The sequence below is a fragment of the Phalaenopsis equestris genome, unplaced genomic scaffold, assembly GCF_001263595.1.
Source record: "Phalaenopsis equestris unplaced genomic scaffold, ASM126359v1 Scaffold001321, whole genome shotgun sequence".
NCBI lineage: Eukaryota > Viridiplantae > Streptophyta > Magnoliopsida > Asparagales > Orchidaceae > Phalaenopsis > Phalaenopsis equestris.
Genome location: NW_018165760.1, coordinates 55,927 through 76,860, shown reverse-complemented (window position 1 = coordinate 76,860; position 20,934 = coordinate 55,927). Strand labels below are relative to the sequence as shown.

Below are 20,934 nucleotides of genomic sequence, written 5' to 3'. Positions count from 1 at the left end.
AAGACATGCATCAAAATTGGCATGTCACATTCTCATTTATGAACCGCCTAACATTCGCATCACAATCTTTTTATCAAGATATTGTGAACAAATTTTGTACAACACGACTTATATTTTTAAATCTTTTTCAAGAACACATATAAGGAGATAACAAAGAGATTGACATGATCAACACTACAGGATTTTTTTTTTTTTTTTTGAAGGATCTCACGCTATGACTCTCATAAAGCCTCTTTTACCCCTTCTCGTTGAATCTTCTCCACTCCGTCGAAAGAGAATCGAAAAGCAAAACACAATTTAAACTTCAAAAATACATCTATCATCTTCCTTCACCTTACAAAAAATTGTATCAACTCACAAACAATGCAAGACCCGACATCCTAGGAAAAAAAAATTAAACACACAATATTACATGCATGTATATCTTGCTTTTAACTTAATAATTTCCTCGAGGATGACCTAAATTACAAAAACTGTATTTAACTGATAGAAATACCACCATCAGAAATTTGAAAGCTTTTAGTTTTTGCATTTTTCTCATTTGTGTGTGTGTCTATATATATATGTATATAAACTTTTATGACAATGTAGTGGAATTGGCTATCTTCATTTAAAAAAAATCAAAATACCAATTCCTAGGCCATTACAACAACATATAAAACAAAATACTCACATCCGTCAAAATTTCCCCCCACCCCCAATCTCAATATCCGCAAGTTAGCTTTTTTTTTGTTTTCCCGACCCAAGCACAGAAGCAGCAGAACCTAATCCGTACTCCTAGAATATAAACACATTTAAACCCTAAACAAGATTCTCCGAGAAGGCCTCTCTACATTCTTAGAATTAGATTTGCTCATTCTGCGCGTCCTCATCCAATTCCAGATCGATAAAACGGTCGTTATAGCTTGATATGTTGAGATATTCCTGCAAGCATTTTCCACCATTTCCAACCTTAACCACCCTCTTCTTGGATTGAATGCTACTCTCATCAAAGTCGTCATCATTTGCTGCAGATTCTCTGCAAGCGGAGCTTCTTCTCCTCTTTGTTAAATCATTGTCGCTGCTACTGCTGCTGTTCTTGCTTCCTCTATGTCGCTCTCTGATTATGGATTCTATGGTTTCCAAAACGCGATCGCCATACTTGAGCAACTTTGCCCTAGTTATGTTTTACCATTTGATAAGCATGGATTGAAAATTTATGGGAAGATTTACATACATACCACTCAATTCCTATGGATTTACATATTTAACACCTAACTTCAATTTTGACATGCATGCCACCTTGTCTATGCATGAAAAAGGTGTATTTTTGATGTGATGAAAAAGTTTTGGATAGCATACATGTAAAAAATAAAGTTTAGGTGTTCCATATATAAATACATAAGAATTGGGTGGATGTATGTAAATGCCCCAATTTTATATAAAGACATATACATGAATAGCACAAAATTTTTATGTATTTACATTAGTCCCAAGAGTCTATAAAAGTGTCAAGTGAGGACATACTCTTTTAATATGCGCTGAAATAATCTCGATGTCAAACTAATTTAGTTTCAATTAAAAGGTCTAGAAACTAAATTGATACTTTTATACAGTTTGAGGCTTACAATGAACCCCTACAAAGAGTCAAAGACCATTTTGACACTTTTCTCAAAATACACCATTCATGCACAGGCTCACGACACTATGTAAATATGAAAGTTTAGGCGTGAGATGTGTAAATACATAAGAATTGTGTGGTATGTATGTAACTTTCCCGTTAATGTGTGGCTCCAAGATAAAAAAGACTTACTTGCCAATGCCGTTGATCTCAAGGAGTTCTTCCTTGGTTCTTGGTATTCTCTTGCTAATTTGCTGTAGAGTAGCGTTTCTGAGGATAAATAAAGGTATTAGACGCGTTATTGCTGACCAAAACAGTATTACATGGAGGAAGACGTTCAACAAGACTAACCCAAAAATGTGGTAAGCCATGACACCTTCCCCAGCCTCTTTTACAAGCATAGTTCTGAGCGTACGCAAAGCAGCATAAAGTTTGGCTGATAAATTCTGCCCACAAGAATTTGCTATGAGAAGCCAGCAACTTAGGTCAAAGATTTGGAGCATTTACATACATACCAAACAATTCCTATGTATTTACATATGTAACACCTAAACTTTGCTTTTTAGATTCACACCACCCAAATCTTTCATATCAGTCATATGTAACACCTAAACTTTGCTTTTTAGATTCACGCCACCCAAATCTTTCATATATCACATCAAAAGTACCGCCATTTTAATTTTTAAAATTCATGCATAGGTAACGTGGTATGTATGAAAAAATTGAAGTTTAGCCATCAAATATGTAACTACATAAAATTTGAGTGGTATGCATGTAAATATTCCTTTAATTAATTGAAGAGGATCAACGTTTACAAAGTCAACTTCATTTTGTGCTTGAACAGGAATGTTCTGGTGAGAGCTCGTAGTTTCTGTAAAGGATGAAGCCTTAGTAAGAGGCACCTCAGACTTGCTCTTGTATGCCTTTGCAGGTGATGGGAACCTGCAGAGAAAAATTGCTTCAAATCAGTTATGTAATCAATTCACAAAAATAGTCATAGGTATTCTGTAGAAACTGTGCAAAGAAAAAATTTACTGGCGTTTAATGATATAATTAGTCAACCACATGGTCAGTATCCAACCATTTGGGGGAAAAACGTTTAGTGAAGGATGATAAATTCAAGTATTTACAGCAAATCACAACAAAACAATTTGCAGAGACAGAAAGGAAGCAGTAATTAAAAGTTTACAATGTCTTGAACTCTGGTATCTAATTAAGGTAGCAAAATGACAGAAACACCATTAATCTCGATTAGACATTGGATCATAGGAGCGAGAATTTAAAAATTATATGTTCAAAATAAACAAGGGACAATTTGAAAATTTGAACCTCAATATGATCCTTTGTTCACCAGAATAAAGTCTGCTTGCTTTAGACTCATTCACCTGCACAAATATAATAACTGAATGCCAAAATATTCTATGGAAAAAAGACACTGAAACTAAGTAAGAACTTTAAACATTTTACGACTGCAAAAAGCATTTTGCATACCCTCAACACAGACGAAATTGACCCATAAATATCACTTTTCTTGACTTCCTCCACAAGAATGTCCATAATCACTAAATGGCGAATTATTCTGGATGCTTCACCTTTCTGCAGGTGTTTACCAGCTCCATGAAGTCTCAAAGTGTCGTGTTTGTATTTCTTGATCTGCATTGAGAAGAAGTTTAAGCAGTTTGATCCACCAATAAAGCAGAATATATATCAACAGGTATATAAAATTAAATTTGTGTTTCCGACATACATTTAAGCTCATTGAACCTCTGTATACTTCCAAAATATGTGACAGAGAAAACTGCTGATCTGTTTCTTTAATGAGCTCCACCTGCACCAAAATGACTGAGCGTTGGTGCTTAGGAAAGTAACAGACTTAAGAGATGGAGATAGAGGAGAATCATGAAGTAAAGATTAGAATAAAGAAATATCTAACCAGTTGCCTAGAAATATCAGTGACATCTCTCTCAATTGAATCCAACATTTTGGAACAACTATCACATGTCTTCTGGCAGTCTAAAGGGTTGAACTTTTCACCAAAATGAATTAATTGCAATAAGCGTCTACAATCTGAATCATTTTCACAATAATTAACCTGTAATTCATGAATGGTTATCAGAAATTAAGGATTTTTTAATTATTCCAAAAATTAAGGATAGCCCTAAACAAGCAGCCTCTAAAGATACCATGCGCAACAAATTCTCAATATTTGTTTCGAATACTCTATCAGTGCTAGAAGGAAGATAGCGCCTCGACCCAGCAGAGAAGGGACTTTGGTCTATGACTCCTTGAGTAAGCATGTGCTTAACTCTTATCTTCAGTGACCCAAAATGAATAAATGAATGGTTAGAAAGATAAATATAACAAATAATATATAGGTAAAAGTGCCAAAAGAAAAAGGTTCCAGAGATGGCAAGGTCATTCCTAAAGAAAGGTGGGGTTTCTTGTTAATTACATAATCACTATAGTTATAATACAAAACACAAGATGATCGGAGACCATCTCTGCCAGCACGCCCACACTCCTACGAAGCACAAAGAATGATTAACATTAATATCGCAACCAAATAATCTGCATTTGACATTAAGAAACAATGTAAAATTACACTAAAACTTACTTGATGATAACCTTCTATAGACTTGGGTAGAGAATGATGAATCACAAACCTAACATCGGGTTTGTTGATGCCTAAAAAAAAGGTTAGAATATCATGTCTGATTGACGAGTTGAAAGCCCAATCATGAAAGAATATAGAATACCCATGCCAAAGGCTACAGTGGCGCATATTATGTTGATTTCATCTTTACTCCACTGCTTTTGAACATAAGCTCTTTGTTGGGGATCCATACTGCCATGGTAGAAAGAAGCTTTGTGTCCACATTCCTATTAAAAGACCAAAATATTAACTGCAACTGCAGATAGAAACCATGATCTAGCAAATTTGCAAACTACCAATTTATTTAATAATTTCATCCATAAATCTATCAACAAGTCTAGGTATTCTTCCGCAAAGCATTAGGGAATTTCAATAAACAGCAAGCACTTGGTACAAACAAGCAGAAATTTCAAAAAATACAAACCTCAACATGAATTAAAGAAAAAGTGTTTGTCATCTTTTCCGCAAAGAGATGCATAAGACAAATAAAGAGATTAAAAGTTGATACAAAAACAAATATGCCAATCAAAATTTAAAAATTCACTTAAGTTCATTAAATATGCATAAGGACTTCTTAACCCGTAAGATTTTACATCTAGTTAAACTGCTCACTAGATTTGAAATTTAACTACAGGGCCTAACTGCTTAGATGCCTTCATGATCCTTCCAATAATCATATTTTGTAAGGTCTAAAAAATACTGAACAATCCAACATAGAATGTGATTCTTTTCTGACCAAACTCTCGATCCATATAAAACTCGAGAATGCATCAGAAACTCATCTTCTACATGCTATGATAAATAGAGGACAGGGAAATAACTCAATACCAATTAAATTCTAATAAAATTAAACTTAACCCCTTTTAGACTCTGTATACACCTAACTAATCCAAGTGATTCCCAGAGATGGATTATATACTAAAAATTGGAAATTAGTGACCTTAATCAAATAAATGAACGTGATACCAATTTAGGGCTCCTGAAGGTTTGTTGGAGTGGGGTTTAGCGAGGAGGTGGTTATAGAATAATAAGAAAAGAAAATATGGGAGGTTTATGGTGTTGGGAAGGAATTACGGGGAAAATCCTGTTTTAGGGCAGTAGGTCCAACGTCGTCGGCAGCAGTCTTGACAAGAGAAAACTTCGAATAGGCAACATTAGGGCGGCAAGAAGTTCCACCATCTGTTTCTGGGAAAGATATAGGCACACCACTTGTAAAATAAATAGAATAAAACTCTCCATAAGTATAAAACAAGTATTACAATCTCAACTCAAAAAACAAAAGTTTCTCAAACGAGAATAAAACAATACGTAAATAGTCTCCCAAATAAAAACCTTACTTAGAAATAAGAAAAATAGGAACTAAAGAAAAAGAAATAAGTCAAAATAACAAGGTTTCCAACATAAGTTTCCAATCAGGCAAAAGTTGTCCCTTAGATCTACCTTGCAATCGTAGAACTCCCGTTCAATGGAATCGCGTAGCTTTTGTGATCGGCAGTAACGGGATCTCCGTGACAGCAGCGCACAGTGCCCCCATGTCATTCTCCCCGAATAAGAGAGGCTTCTTCCTTTCTCTGGAATGACCTAGGTCCCACTGTCGGATGCTCTTTCCCATAAAACACCTATCAAGATTTTTGAGGTAGCATCTTACTACTCCTACCTAGCTATCTATCTGGGACAACATTCCTAAACTGAACAGAAATTTAACACTCATATTACTCCATATAGCCTTCCAAGAGTAGCTCAAATTTTTTTTATCTGTACATTGGGCATCCCTCAACAATGGAAAGTTAAGAGATAGATTGTATCATCTGTATGTCTGAAAATTATAAAATTATCTTATTTGGATTTGTCACGGTTTGATGCAAACTCAATGAGCTCATGATCTATTTGGACAACCAATGTCAATCTTATTTATGCTTCGTTTAACGCCTGCAAAAGGTAGTTTGTAAACTTTGTTTGAACACATATTACCTCAGACTCACCACCTTCTATAATAATTAATATTAATCCAACTGAAGCCTCTCATGGGCTCAACTTGAATTACCGGCGTCTCTTTCTCATTAACTAAAAGGCGAGACTCCTCTTTGAAGACTTCATCCTCTCCTGTGTTACTATATATTGCTTCAACTGATCCCTAGTTAGCTAAAGAAATCATACACATGTTTGGGCAATTTGATGAACAGTGCTCAAAACTGTGGCACTTGATGCACTTTTTGGCTATGAAGAATTTGGGAGTGTATGTTGGCTCTAGCTATCCTTCACTCTGAACTAATTTATCCTAGTTGGGCCTGCTTGGGATGTTGCATTGGGCGTACTCTTATTGTCTAATCTGATGGTTGAACCCTGTTTTGTAGCGTCCCCTTTCTGTTTAGCCGAAAGATGAATCGAAACGTCGAACAGAGAGAGGGGGTGGGAGGGACGAAACGATGAGTCGAGAAGCCAAAAAGGGGAGAGGTGAAATGAGAGGATCGGAAACTAAGGTGACGAGTTCACCCATAAAATGATACAACCAAAGAAATTTACTTACCTATAAAAACGAGAGAGGCGATGCCACTGTCTAGCATGGGAGTGGCGTCGTCACTCAGAAGAGGCGAGAGCTTTCGGTATCGGTGTCGGTATAAAAACGAGAGAGGCGATGCCACTGTCTAGCATTCGTCACTCAGAAGAGGCGAGAGCTTTCGGTGTCGGTGTCGAGCAGTGGAGGAAGAAACAAAAGGAAGAAGAGGCAAGACAAAGGTGACGTCTGATGCAAATGTCGAATGAGGCGGCGTGATGAAGGAGACGTGCGAGAGAGTCGAATGTCATCCTCTCCCATCTTCAAGAATAAATGACCAACTAACCATGACAAAGATAGATTTTAGAGAAGATCAGAATGTCGAGAGCATACCAAGAGACTATAAGATTTCACGACATTCTAGAAAAAACTAGAAAGAATAATATTTCAAAAAAATTCTAGAAGGTTCCACATAATTTCAGAAATATGTTGAAAGAAACAAGTTTCAAGAAAACTCTAGAATATTCTGCAAAGTTCTAGAAGCATGTATAAAAGAACAATGTAGAACTATCTAGAAATTAGTATATTCTAATGTAATCTATAAATTTGTCTTATTCTTGGAGAGGAATATAAATAGAAGCCCCCTCCTCATTGTATATCCATCCAAGAACCATCCAAGGTCCCCAAGCATTCAAGTGTTGTAATCACTATTTCTTTCACCAATATTTCTCCCTATTATTCTTCCTATAGTGATTCGTGTTTACAATTCCAAGTGTTATGAGGGTTGGGTTGATTTAGTGCAAAGAAAGAGCATTAAATTCGCACGTGTGACTTTAGATAAGTTATTTTGTGAAAGTTGGTATCAGAGCCTCGATTCGAATGTATGACAAAGAAAGTCAAGGGCGCATGAAGAAGTCGAAAGCCACTATTGTGGAATCATCTCTATATCTCTCAGACATCGCTATATTGTAGTGGAGAAGATGGAGAGATATAGAGAAAGGTATGCGCATTGTATCCACCTTTGATAACTTTAAGAAAGAGATAAAGAGACAATTTTATCCCAAAAATAAAGAGGATGAGGCCAGAGCACGATTGCAAAAGCTCAAGCAAACTGAATCGATTCGAGAATATATTAAGGTGTTTATTAACCGGGTCCTTGAAATTCCTGACATGACTGACAAAGATACTCTTTTCAACTTCCTAGATGGACTGTAACAGTGGGCAAAGACTGAGCGTAGGAGGCGTGAAGTGCAGGATCTTGCTACTTTCATTGCAGTTGTCGAAAGATTGATTGACCATGCAAAGGAGTCTACAAAGTCAAAGGATTAGAAGAGTGCCAATTTAAAAGATGATAGAGAGAAGGGCCAAAACAAGAAAGATACTAGCTATGAATTATCCTCATCCAAGGGTAAAAATAAGGGAAAGCAAAATGATAATAAAATCAAGTCACATAACAATTGCTTTCTTTGTGATGGACCACATTGGGCAAGAAATTGACCAAAAAAGAAAGCTCTAAACTCTCTCCTTGCAAGCCATCACAAGGAAGAAGGTGGAGATACAACGGCACAAGTAGGGTCTATAAAACTGTTGAATAGGATGCAGGCTCCAAGAAAACTCCAAGCAAAGGTGTTACTCTGTGGAGATGATAATAGGCGGGAAAACCAGTAGAGCAATGGTGAATAAGAGTATTTTTCACAACTTCATCTCCACCGAAGAAGCAAAAAAGTTGGGTTTGTGAATGACTGAAGGAGGCTCAATCAAGCTAGCCAATTCAGCAGTAAGGTCAATAGATGGAATAGTCAAAGGAGTAACAATGGAGCGTGATTAGTTACCTTAAACTTCTTTGTCATTCCAGTGGATGATTTTAAAGTTTTTTTAGGGATAAAATTCTTCGATCAAGCAAGAACATTCTCAATACCCTTCGCTTATAGCATGTGTATCATTGAAGGGAATCAAGCTTGTCTAATGCCAACAACAAGAACTAGAAAGCAAGAAGCTAAAATGCTATCAGCCATTCAATTCAATAAGGCCATCTGACGAGATAAGGACAATTACTTGGCTATTCTTCATAACTCAAATCAAGAAGGAAAGCCCCGAGAAGACATGCTAAGGGAAGTGGTGCAGTGCTTGAAGAATATAAAGGTGTTTCACCACCAAAATTACCAAGCGAATTAAAGGAAGATAGATCAGCAAACTGGGGAAGGACCAGGGACTGAGCCGCTAACCATGAAGCCTTAATGCATGATGCCCGTCTCCCCTACAACCAGGTAAGAGAGAGAAAGCCCAACCTCTTTCAAATTTGTCAAATTTTTATACGAGCAAAGGGAGTTAGCTCGAACCACATTACATAAGGCTGTAAGAAGAATGAAGTGGCCAGACAAAAAAATGAAAGATGAAGGCACATGGAATAAGAAAAAACTGAAAGTATCAAGTGGATGTCGCAATGAGGGCATTGCGAGCTTAAGTGGGGGAGTGTCACACTCCCCCATCTTTGAGAATAATTGACAAGCTAACCATGGGAAAGAAAGATTCTAGAGAAAACTAGAATGTAGAGAACAATCCAAGGGACTATAAGATTCCACGATATTCTAGCAAATAATAAAAAAAAGGAAAATATTCTAAGAAATTCTAGAAGATTTTACATAATTTCAAAAATATGCTGGAAAAAACAAGCATTAAGAGAACTCTATAATATTATGGAAAGTTCTTAAAGTATGTATATATAAAGAATACTATAGAACTATCTAGAAATTAGTATGTTCTAAAGTAATTTAGAGGATTTCCTTAGTCTTGAAGGACTATAAATAGGAGTTCCCCCTCATTTTGTATCTATCCCTCCAAAGTTCTCAAGCATTCAAGTGTTGTAATCACTCTTTCTTAGTGAAATGTTTCTCTCCAATACTTCTCTCAACTCTTCTTTCTAGATTGTTTTGTGCTTACAAGCCCAAGCATTGTGAGAGTTAGATTGATTTAGTGCCAAGAAAGAGCTTTAAAGCCGCATGGGTGACTTGAAATAAATTATTCCACAACACGAAGCATCGGCTGCGTGTGTGTGGCGTTCAATCGAGGAAGATAAAGTATGTTTTATAATTTTAATTATGTGATTTATGTATAAAAAATAAATATATATTGAATAAAAAAGATTATAAAAAAGTAAAATAATAAAAAATTTATCCTTAATTAATATAAAGTTAATAATTAATTAAAAGAATATAAATTATCATATGTATATATATATATATATATATTTATGTGTGTGTGTAATAAAATAATAAATAATATTAAATTTTAATATGAATATTGCATTTATTTTAGGAATCAAAGTAAAGGCAAATTCAAGCACAAATTAGTCAGCATCGGAGTGAGTAATTGTACTTTTAATCTATATAAATAATTTATTTCTTCTCAATTATTTTACATTTAATGAACTTTCACATGTTTTATTCTGATTGAGATTTTCTTTTGTTTATCGAACATATCGATAAGAAAATTTACCTCGGATCAGGTTTTCTGTCTCTTCTATAAAATATTTTCTCTTATATTGCTCATCTTTTAATTAATTAATTAAATTAAAAGAGTTAATTTAAAATAAGAATGGACAAACCATAGTCATTAAATACTCAATACTCCTAAACTATAGTAACACTATAAAAAGTAAATTATATGCATGTCGACTAAATTTTATGTAAATTAACTTGAAAGCATTTGAACATTTGTATTATCTAATATGATCATTCAATGTGATTATAAATATTAATTGTCTTATCATATCGTTTACATATCAAAATCTTTTTAATTTATATACAATCATTAAAGAAGCAGCATATAAACTTGTAACAACGAAGGTACATCAATATAAATATCATTTGTCATTTACATTCAAGGGTATTTAGTATTCCCCTGCTAATATCATAAATGAGTGAATTTCATCATAGTCAATCTTGCACATACAGTCATTTTATACAGTTCATATCATTCATATGTATATTTCATTCAATTCAATATATTAGGTATACATAATGCATAATATTTATCGCTAAAATGTCAATAATATGTCCAATAAAAAGAAGAGCATATGAATATGAATAAAACTTTACAATCAAATTTATAGGTAGCATTAACTATCAATGTAACTGATTAAGAATAAACAAAAAAGCTACTACATATTAAAATTAAAGAGTACTCATTTTAAATTCACCTTATAAAACAACCCCTTTCAAATCCTTTAATTTTCTCTTTCACAGCTTCACTTTCCTCACCTGTTAAACTTCATAATATTCTAACATTAATATGTAGCAATTTATATTTAAATTTACTATAAATTATTGTTAAATAACCATTAAATTTATCTCAATACCTCTTCTTTTGCACAATATGACTAATATGACCAATATAAACAAGAGCATATGAATCTGTATAACACTTAACAATTAAACTTATAGATAGTAATAACTATCAATGCAACTGATTAAGAAGAAACAAAAAAGCTGCTACACATTAAAAGTAAGAGTACACATTTTGATTTCACCATATAAAACAATCCCTTTCAAATTCTTTAATCTTCTCTTTCACAACTTCACTTTTCTCAACTGGTTATATTTCATATTATTCTAACATTATTATATAACAATTTAAAATTAAAATGACAACAAACTATTATCAAATAAATACTAGATTTATCTCATTCTCTTCTTTTCCACAATAATATATCGATTTTATTGGTCCTTTAATTCAATTGATTATCCAAATTAAATTACTGAAATTAATTCATAAAGTTTAATATAAGTTTAATATATTATAATAACATTTTAATTAAAATAATTTACAGAATTAAAGCATAAAATTATAAACCGTTACCTCTTGATAAACTTTTGGTTTACCCTTCCCCACATTAGAAATTAACAAGCCAGGGCTCGGTCTCACGCACGAATTCCTTCTTCCTATGCACAAAACAGCTCACAGCCCTTTCTTCTACTTTGGCTTGATCACAAGCGGACTATCACGGACAAAAAGTCTTACATCGGCTAGGTGTAGGGCCGAAAAGCAGTATTTAAGTCTTGGGCTGCCCACCACCCCTAAGAGCTCTTTTGGGAGGTGACAGGACGCTCCCTTCTCCCACAAGATGCAAAAAGGCAGGACAGATGATAAGACGATGCATCTTTGTGTATTCTCGTCTGGATATATATATATAGGGGATCGAATGCCTAAGAACCCCCCTCTCTCTTAAAACTTCTGCCTTCAGACTTGCCTTTCTTTCCGGCCTGCTCTTAGTTGAATGCCTTGCTTCGTCCTACAGCTAGTTGGGAAATTGATTTCGTTCCTTCAGTTGCAGCAAGGCGATAGTTTTCTCTTCTTCTGCCGTAATTCTCAAAGTAGGCTATTCCGTCTGCGCCATAGTCATCTGTGCCCTTCCATTTGTCAAGGTACATGTTGAGTTCTTTCCTTTGAAGCATTCCAATCCTAGCCCCTCCCTTAAAGGGTTCGAACTCCTATCTCCCGCAGGAGAAATTTTTTTATGCTCCCGTCCCACACACGGAGAACTTCACATGAAACGCTATCCAACCTTAAGCGCATCAAACCTTCTCCTCGGTTTGAAATCAAAACCACGTCTCTCCTTGCACGCAGCAAAAGTACCCGTAGGCCTCCCTGCTTCGTCGCTACTCTTCACCTTCACAAATGTAGCCTTCGGCGTCGTCTTTTACAAAGTGCGCCCAATATCCGATAAGAGAAACACGAAACATTTTCTAAATATTCCTTCTCCATCTCCAAATCTTGTTCTCTCTTATTTGGTTCACTTCTTTGCATTAATGGGACACTCGCCTCCTTAAAACTAAATTGTCGAGACATTGCTGCCTTCAAAAAGACACTAAACGACTCAAATTTATTTTCTTTTATTTCTTTTGTTATTCTACTTTTCAATTATTACAATATTCCCTTATAAAAATTTAGACCACAAAATTTATAAATATATCACAAATAACTTGGCATTAATTAGGTAAAACTTAAATTGTCCATAAATTTTCATGAAGAAGTTTAACTCTCACTCAACAAGATGAAACATGGATACAAAAAAAAACAATTGTCCATTACAAGATAGCTAACTTCCCCATCAACTGAAACAAAACAGCATCACGTCTACGGCAAGGTAACAAAACAGCAACACATCCTCTAAAAATAAATACAATAGAATGAAACTCCTATAATATGTGATAAAATATAACACTTGTCAATCCCTAGTAAAATCAACATCAGCGGAAACAAAACAGCATCACGTCTACGGCAAGGTAACACAACAGCAACACATCCTCTAAAAAATAAATACAATAGAATGAAACTCTTATAATATGGGATAAAATATAATACTTGTCAATCCCTAGTAAAATCAACATCAGCGGTCGGCTCTTCAGGTTCTCTACGAGTATAAACTCGAGTTTGAAGAGGTTATCTTCGTGGACTTTGAGTAGGAGCTTAAGTTATAGATTATATCCTTTTGTGTCCACTTGCAATCTTCTGTGAAGGAGCGCCAACTAATTTCGTTCTATTTAGATATTATAGCCAAGGGCAATAACTTGCTATGTGACCAAATTGACGACACAAGTAGCATGTATAATAAGACATCAAATATTCATCTTTATATTGTTTTCCACTTTTGACACAAGTAAATATGATACTACGAGAAGTGCAGCCACATAATCTATCAAAAATGAACCTAGGCTTCTTCATATTAAATTTCTTTTATTAATTCACATGCTCTCCTTCATCAATACTCTTTTTCTTGTGTGTCTCTTACGCTTTAAATATGTTGAAAATCGATCTCTAATCATTTAGCTTTTTCTATTAACACTAAGTAATCATTAATGCCTAATAGCACTAAGAGCTACCTGACTGAATCTAAAAAACCTATAGTACTTTTTTTCTGTTTTAGCTATCAACTGTGATGCATACCTCAGTAGTGCAGTAAATTGTTTCATACTACATAATTTTCTCGCTTCTTGCACCAAATTGATAACTTGTCCTATAACTGCCTTCAAGTGGACGGAGGAACAAATCAGTCTCTGAAAAGTTCCACAAAATCCTCTCGACTTATCATCATATTAAGTATATTCCCTAACATGTCCTGACACTGCCCACGCCACCACCTTTCGACTTCAACATCCAGCATAAATGTAGTTAACGGTATTCTTCTTTCATCTGAACGGGGACAAATCCAATATTTTTTCTATCATCATTAGAAAATTCTTCATTTCACTCATCTTCAGTTATTTTGAACCAAACTGGATGCAGATCTTGAAATATTTTTAAATACTTATAAACAACAATTATATCATTCCTACCAAGGTGCAGTCTGAACTCTTAAATCATTTGTGTAATCGCTACAATAATCAATCAAGGCATTCGTGCTCACAATTACAACTAAGATACTTCTTCATTTTCTAAAAAACTCCATTCTCCTATAATCTTGGATGCAACCATTTATTTGAATTAACATAATTACTTAGAGCTTAAATTTTCAAAAAAAAAATATTAATTTCTTTGCAATTATCCTATTGACCCCTTCATCAAGATTATATTAATTAATTCTAAAAAATGTTTTAATATCACATTTGTCACGACCCGACTCGGGCCTGGAATTAACCAAGGTAGGGACAAATGATTGAATGGTCAAAATTAAAATTTTTATATTCATTTCTAAAACATTTAACAAATAAAAGAGCTACTACAGATAAGAAAATTAAACTAAAACAGATATAAATTTACCGCAGGTCAGGTTCTTTATGTCTTCTACAAGTATTTTATTTATTATAGCTCATCTTTTAATCAATTAACTAAACATTAAACAATTAATTTAAAATAATAATAAGCTAACCAAAACAAGGAAAAACTCCTACAAAATTATAGTAACACAACCAAAAAAAAATATGCATGTCAATTAAACCCCATGTAAATCAATCTAAAAGCATTTCAATATTTGTACTATCTAATATGATCATTCAAAGTGCTTATAAATATTAATCATCTTATTATATTATTTACATATCAATATCTTTTTAATCTGCATATAACCGTCACAAGAGCATCGGCTAAACTTGTATCAATGAAAGTGCATCAATATCAATATATTTTTCCATGGGGCTGACGTGCAAAGGTTTTCATCAGAAGTTTCCAATCGATCAAAAGTTTCCTATTTGATCTTCTCTGCAATTGCAGAACTCCAGTTTGATGGAAGCACGTAGCCCTTGCAATCGGAAGTCACGCGATAGGTTCCGTGACTATAGCAAGCAGACGCTCCCACATCAAAATGGCCTAAATAAGTTAGCATAGACTAATTATTTGGTTGAAATGCTTACAATAGATCTCCCAATTAATCATTCTTTTCTTTTATTGTCTATACATTAGACATGATTCTAAAATTTTTTTTAACGAAAGAAGAAATTGATGTCTAACATCCATGTCAATAACCGCATATTGGCCAAAAATATTCATTATACAAATAAGATTCTATAGGCAACCCCTACATCTTCTATAAGTAATCCTGCCATGTAACATTTGCCCTAAATGTGCCAAAAAGATGACTCCTATCACATAGCACTTGTAACATATCACACATAGCCCCATCATGGGGCTAAAGGATACATATTTAAATATGCCCAGGGCCACATATGTTGCATAGGATCTAAACAAACATTGCAAGGGATCTATTATGTTTGGAATCCCTTTATTTTGATGAGACATGTGTTTGAAGCATAATAGAGCCTGCAATAATTCAAGATCATAAACTTCTCAATTTTTCATGCATGCAGGGTCCGAATAGAAAATATATTTGATATTCATACAAATAATTCAAGTGGGATGGATTCAATGAGAATGAGATCTCTTACAATGTTTGGGCGTGTTATTCAATAATAAATAACATATCTCAGCCTTCACAATTAACTAGAGAATATTAGGAAGCGAGATAAAAAAGCTCTTCGGGCTTGAGAGATATTGAGCTGCATGGTAAGCACCTCTCAATTTTCGAGTTATATCATGTGAGCACTAGTGATGGACACAACTCTCTCACAAGTATTACTAAAGCGATGGGCAACTGAAGGGGAAGAAATTTTCCACTGTGTTGAGATATTAAACAGGATATCTATGGATTTCCGCAAAAGATCTCCACATTCTCCTGAATTGGTATATCTCTATTTGTGCAGGTTTTTTGGGCCTCTTCATTGTGAGGGTTGAGTATACTCGTGTTGAAATGGCTAGTGAGTGTTTTTTTGTTCTGTACATTGTTAATAGTAATTGATATTTCATATTTGTGAAGGTTGATCTGTACGAAAAATTTAGGGCCAGTTATATACGGATCACAAACTTGCTACTTATAGATCAACCATCCTCTTTCATCCATTTTTCAAATTCTCTCTCAAATATCCAAATTCACGGTAAAATCCCGACCCATATTTTTGTGTCAACATTTTTAATGGATTGAATATTACCTCCATAGATGTAAGCTCATTTTAAGCTGAAAGATCTAAATCTTGGTGTCTACATGCGTGCTTTATCTTCCTGTGCTACTTTGCATTTCATTTTATTCATTCTCAATTAACATTTATGCTTAAACGATAGATGAATTTCTTGATAATTATTATAAGGGCAACATTTTTGAAGAATACAATGTCCGAAGATTAAGATTTTCTAGGCTCCGAAGAACTAAAATGAATGGCACTTTATTCTAAAAGAGATCCCAGAAGAATGTTTTGGGATAAGCAGATATGATTGATATCATTAATGAAGAAAACAAGACAAAAATGGACTTTTTTTCCTATTACAATTCAATTATGTTTAGTTTATGAGACTTTGATAGATGACTTAAAAGAAACAACAATGCAGGGATTGTGACTCAAGCTTGAGTGATTAAGACTCTCCCAACATGCTTTATTAGATGCAAAGCTTGTATTTTCTTCATATGCAGAAAGGTACACAAATTAAATGATTCCTAAGTTGTAAAGAAATCTTGTGCATTATAAGGAAAACCTGTAACTTTTCAGCCACTTTCTCACAATCCATTCTCGACAGGCAGTAAATGATCCCGCATTCATCAAAATGATTGCCTTTGATAAATTTGTCAATATCATCCAAGCATTTTTTTGTCTTGGGCACCACAGAATACCTGAAAAAATTACACTATATATTGATACAGGTACAATTAAAGAGTTGACCATTATTACTCACCATAGCTCACCATAGATTTGACCGATTGAAACTCTGTCTGAAAACAATGCAATTTGCAAGGCCTAAAGCCTGCACAACATCTTCCTTTACACTAGCTGTTGCAGTAGCTGTTAGAGCTAGCACTGGAGTTTTCGGATACTTCTGCTTCAAAATTCCAAGACCCTGATACAGTACAAGCTCAAATCAGTGAAAATATCTTCTACAATTCCCAATTAGGTAAAAAAATAATTGTTTATACCTGATAGTCTGGCCTAAAATCATGTCCCCACTGGCTTACACAATGTGCTTCATCAATAACAATCCTAGAAAGTGATCCCCGTGAATGTAAAGCATCCAGGTTTCTCAACAAAGCATCACTTCTGCGCAGCATGATTAAGAGTTAAAAAGACTTAGAAACTTGAAAACATAGGAAGTAAAAAGATTTTCAAAAGATTTGTGGTTCTGAAGTTGATATATCTTTTTATGTTCATATTTTTGTGTACAAGAATTCTGCCACGATATAATTTTAATGTTGTAGAAACTTACAGGTTATCTGGTATGAAGCAGGTTATAAAGCAAGTTCGGCAATTACTGTGGCAACGGTGGGGAAAAGATTGACACAAATGGATCCACTATGTTTCCAAGCCAAGGCCAATTATATTTTGTTAAAAGCTTAGATTTCACGCAAGAGTTCAAGTATAAATTAGGGATGATGAACATGGTTAGCTAATTTGCCTTGATTGTGTGCCAATTTGAGTTTATGAAATAATCTCAAACCATAGGCCTTTTTTGGTCATGAGGGATGGAGAAGGCTAGGTTAGCAGAAATTAGAAAGATGGTTCTCAATTCAAGGATGCAAGGTGACCATGCTTTTTAAGATTAAGAAGGGGTAGAGGAAATGCCTTGAGCAAATTATCCAAGTGTGCTACAATGCTAAAGTAACGCATGACATACCCTCAAGTAATGCTCTAACAACCTTACAACAAGAGGGTACTATACCCGAAACTGATACAGGAGGGTACGTAGAGAATAATTAGAGGCGTGAAACAACTCTCTCTAAGTAACCCCATAAAATAGCCCCATAACTTGGGGAGAAGATGTATATGTTTTTTCTATATGAATCGATATCCTTACATTACAATTCCTTCCCAATACCTCTTAAGAAAAATCCCAAATTTGATCCAAAATGAACAAGCTAGTGTGAGTTTATCCATGCAGTTATGCAGTCTTCAAAAAAGAATCTGTTTTCTTAATGATCCTAACTATTTTGATTTGATAAGAGCCTAACAGCACATCTTCACACATCAAACACCACAAGATCACTCCTTTCATTATGGGATGTGGAGGCATCCTACGATTTGTCCCTATTTATGTCGGAGGTCTAAAGAAAGCAACAATTAATAGGATTTCCTAAATCCTTCCTTCCCAAAAGGAAGAACGTGAACTTTTTACTTTCCTCAAGAACCAGGAGATTGGATCAAGCTATAATATAAGAAGAATGTTTTGTAAAAAAAACACAATTAACGGTTTTTGATCCCTGATACAATATGAGTGATCGTCGAATAAGATATGAGGTGTGTTTATTTATTTATCTCTCAACGCTTTATTTTTTCTTCCCATCGAAGTGATTTCAAAAAAACTTGCTATGCTAAGGGAGAAGGTGAAACAAGCAAACTTGAAGAACACATCGCAATGAAGAGATGTATGTAGTGTTCGAGAAGGATGAATCACTTCTTTAAAAAAAAACCTATGATTTTCTCCCAATTGGTTGAATTGTACGTGCAATGATTTACTTCAAGAACAAGGTCTGATTCAAGCTCAAAATGGCCTTGTTGCATCAAGGAAAAGAATTGAAGAAGTATGTGACTCTTTCATGATCTTTCAACCGATTCAGAGAGATATAGCTCGGTTGGTAGAGCTCCACTCTTGCAATTTCGTTGTGATTACGGGCTAGACATCTAATTGTCCAAGCATAATAGCTGAAATGTATGATCTTACACATGAACCGACAAACTCATTTTTACAAAGGAAGAGAAAGAGGGTCCAAACATGTCATTGAAAAGACTACCCAGACAAAAGGTTGGGCAGTTGATCAAATTGTGCATTTACAATAGTTGGAGTTGAAGACTCATCAAATGTCCTGAGATGCAACCAAGTAATTCCTTCTACCAAGGTGCATTCATCAAAGGAAGTGCATCATTTCCACCTTGCCAACCCTACAAAACTGAGATCAATAATAGACTGAAGACTGATTGGCTTCCATCACAAATCACCACCTAATGCTAATGTTTGAACTATAAAGTATTGATCAAGTTTCAAAGTGTCTAATGCCATACTCTTAGAACCAATTCCATCATACATTTCAGCTATTATGCTTCTCATTCCGACAAAAAAGAAGTCAATGCAGAAACAACGACAACAAGAGCAACAACAACAAGCCATTATCCCACTTAGTGGGGTCGGCTGCATTAATCATTTTTTCTCCAATGTGTTCTATTGAGTCTCATACTTCCATTTAATTCTAATAAATTAAGATCATTTGCTAGACAACATGAAAGTCTTTTAGGTCTACCTCTACCTTTCTTAACATAAGTCAAACCTAACTGGGTCATCAGATGGTCGACGTTTAATGTGACTAAACCATCTAAGGCGACTCTCTCGTCTTGTATGCCCCGGAGCTACTTTAACCCTTTCATGGATATATATTCATTTTGTATTTTTTCTCTCAAGTGTAATGCCACTCATCCACCAAAGCAATCTCATCTCAGCAAGACCTAATTTAATGCTTATCTTTTACAGGCCAACATTCAGCATCATAAAACACATTGCAAGTCTCACCATCAATCTTATAAAATTTTTCTTTAAGTTTAAGCGGTAATTTTCTATCACATAATTGGCCTGATGCATTCGTCCACTTCAGTCATCCAGCTTGAACTTTGTTCATAACATCACCATCACTTTGAACAATAGACCCGACGAACTTTGTTCATAACATCACCATCACTTTGAACAACAGACCCGACTCTAAAACGTTCACTCCTTTTAATGACTTGATCACCCATTGTTACAAGTTGCAACCCCACCACTAGCTCTGCTACTACTAAAATTACATTCCATGCATCCAGTTTTAGATATACTCAGATGAAAGCCTTTAGACTCCAAAGTTGACCTCCATATATTAAGTTTTCCTGAACTCTCTTTAGTTTTATCCATAAGAAAGATATCATCAGCAAAAAGAATACACCAAGGTACATCCTCCTATAAATGTCCAGTAATCACATCCATAACTAAAGCAAAAAAGATATGGGCAGATGTAATCCAACTGAAATAGGAAAATGCTTAGTCAATCATCCTTGTGTTCGAGCACAAGTAATAGCTCAAGTATACATATCTTTAATAACTTGACTATAAGTCATATCAACACCTTTATTTTCCAAGAACTCTCCAAAGTATGGAACCATATCATAATTTTTTTTTTTTAAATCAACAAAAATCATAGGTAGATCCTCCTTACCCTCGCAGTTCTTCTCCATCAAACCTATCAATAATGTATCGCTTACATAATAGATTTATCTGGCATTAATCCAAACTTATTTGATGAATTTTTGTATCGCGTCGTAACCAATGTTCAATTACTCTCTCACATAACTTTAATGTATGACATATTCATTTATAATTTACACACTCCTGTGCATCCCTTCTATTCATAAAAATAGGAACCAATATACAGTTTATTTACTCATTAGGCATCCTTTTATTTTTACGATAATATTAAAAGTTTAGCAAGTTAAATAATTTCAAGATATCCTAAACATTTCTACACTTCTATTGGAATAACATCAAATTATATTGCTTTTTCACTTTATTTTCTTTAAAATATCTATAAGTTAATTTTACTAATCTGAAGATAGAAACAAAAAATTATTACTATTTATGATCTTAAAGTCATTAAAGTAGATCGTATTTTCACAAATTTCATTGAGGGTGTGTTTA

At 34.4% G+C, this 20,934-nt stretch overlaps 1 protein-coding gene across 2 annotated transcripts in view; it reads right to left on the bottom strand.

The window, feature by feature from the left end:
- Positions 1 to 644: 644 nt before the first annotated feature.
- The window catches only part of LOC110034002 (ATP-dependent DNA helicase Q-like 4A), a 38,864-nt gene continuing 18,574 nt past the window's right edge, over positions 645 to 20,934 (bottom strand). Inside the window, exons 13-27 of one of the 2 annotated variants that reach the window (XM_020738218.1) lie at positions 17,201 to 17,321; positions 16,973 to 17,124; positions 16,765 to 16,900; positions 4,357 to 4,480; positions 4,215 to 4,285; positions 4,053 to 4,121; positions 3,784 to 3,912; positions 3,534 to 3,692; positions 3,348 to 3,428; positions 3,092 to 3,253; positions 2,930 to 2,985; positions 2,416 to 2,542; positions 1,952 to 2,046; positions 1,793 to 1,870; positions 645 to 1,156 (exon numbers count right to left, since the gene is read on the bottom strand). In XM_020738218.1, coding sequence (XP_020593877.1) covers positions 844 to 1,156; positions 1,793 to 1,870; positions 1,952 to 2,046; positions 2,416 to 2,542; positions 2,930 to 2,985; positions 3,092 to 3,253; positions 3,348 to 3,428; positions 3,534 to 3,692; positions 3,784 to 3,912; positions 4,053 to 4,121; positions 4,215 to 4,285; positions 4,357 to 4,480; positions 16,765 to 16,900; positions 16,973 to 17,124; positions 17,201 to 17,321 — 1,873 coding nt within the window. In that variant the 3' untranslated portion in view covers positions 645 to 843. The remainder of the gene's footprint in view (positions 1,157 to 1,792; positions 1,871 to 1,951; positions 2,047 to 2,415; positions 2,543 to 2,929; positions 2,986 to 3,091; positions 3,254 to 3,347; positions 3,429 to 3,533; positions 3,693 to 3,783; positions 3,913 to 4,052; positions 4,122 to 4,214; positions 4,286 to 4,356; positions 4,481 to 16,764; positions 16,901 to 16,972; positions 17,125 to 17,200; positions 17,322 to 20,934) is intronic. The other variant, XM_020738219.1, reaches the window with a different exon arrangement.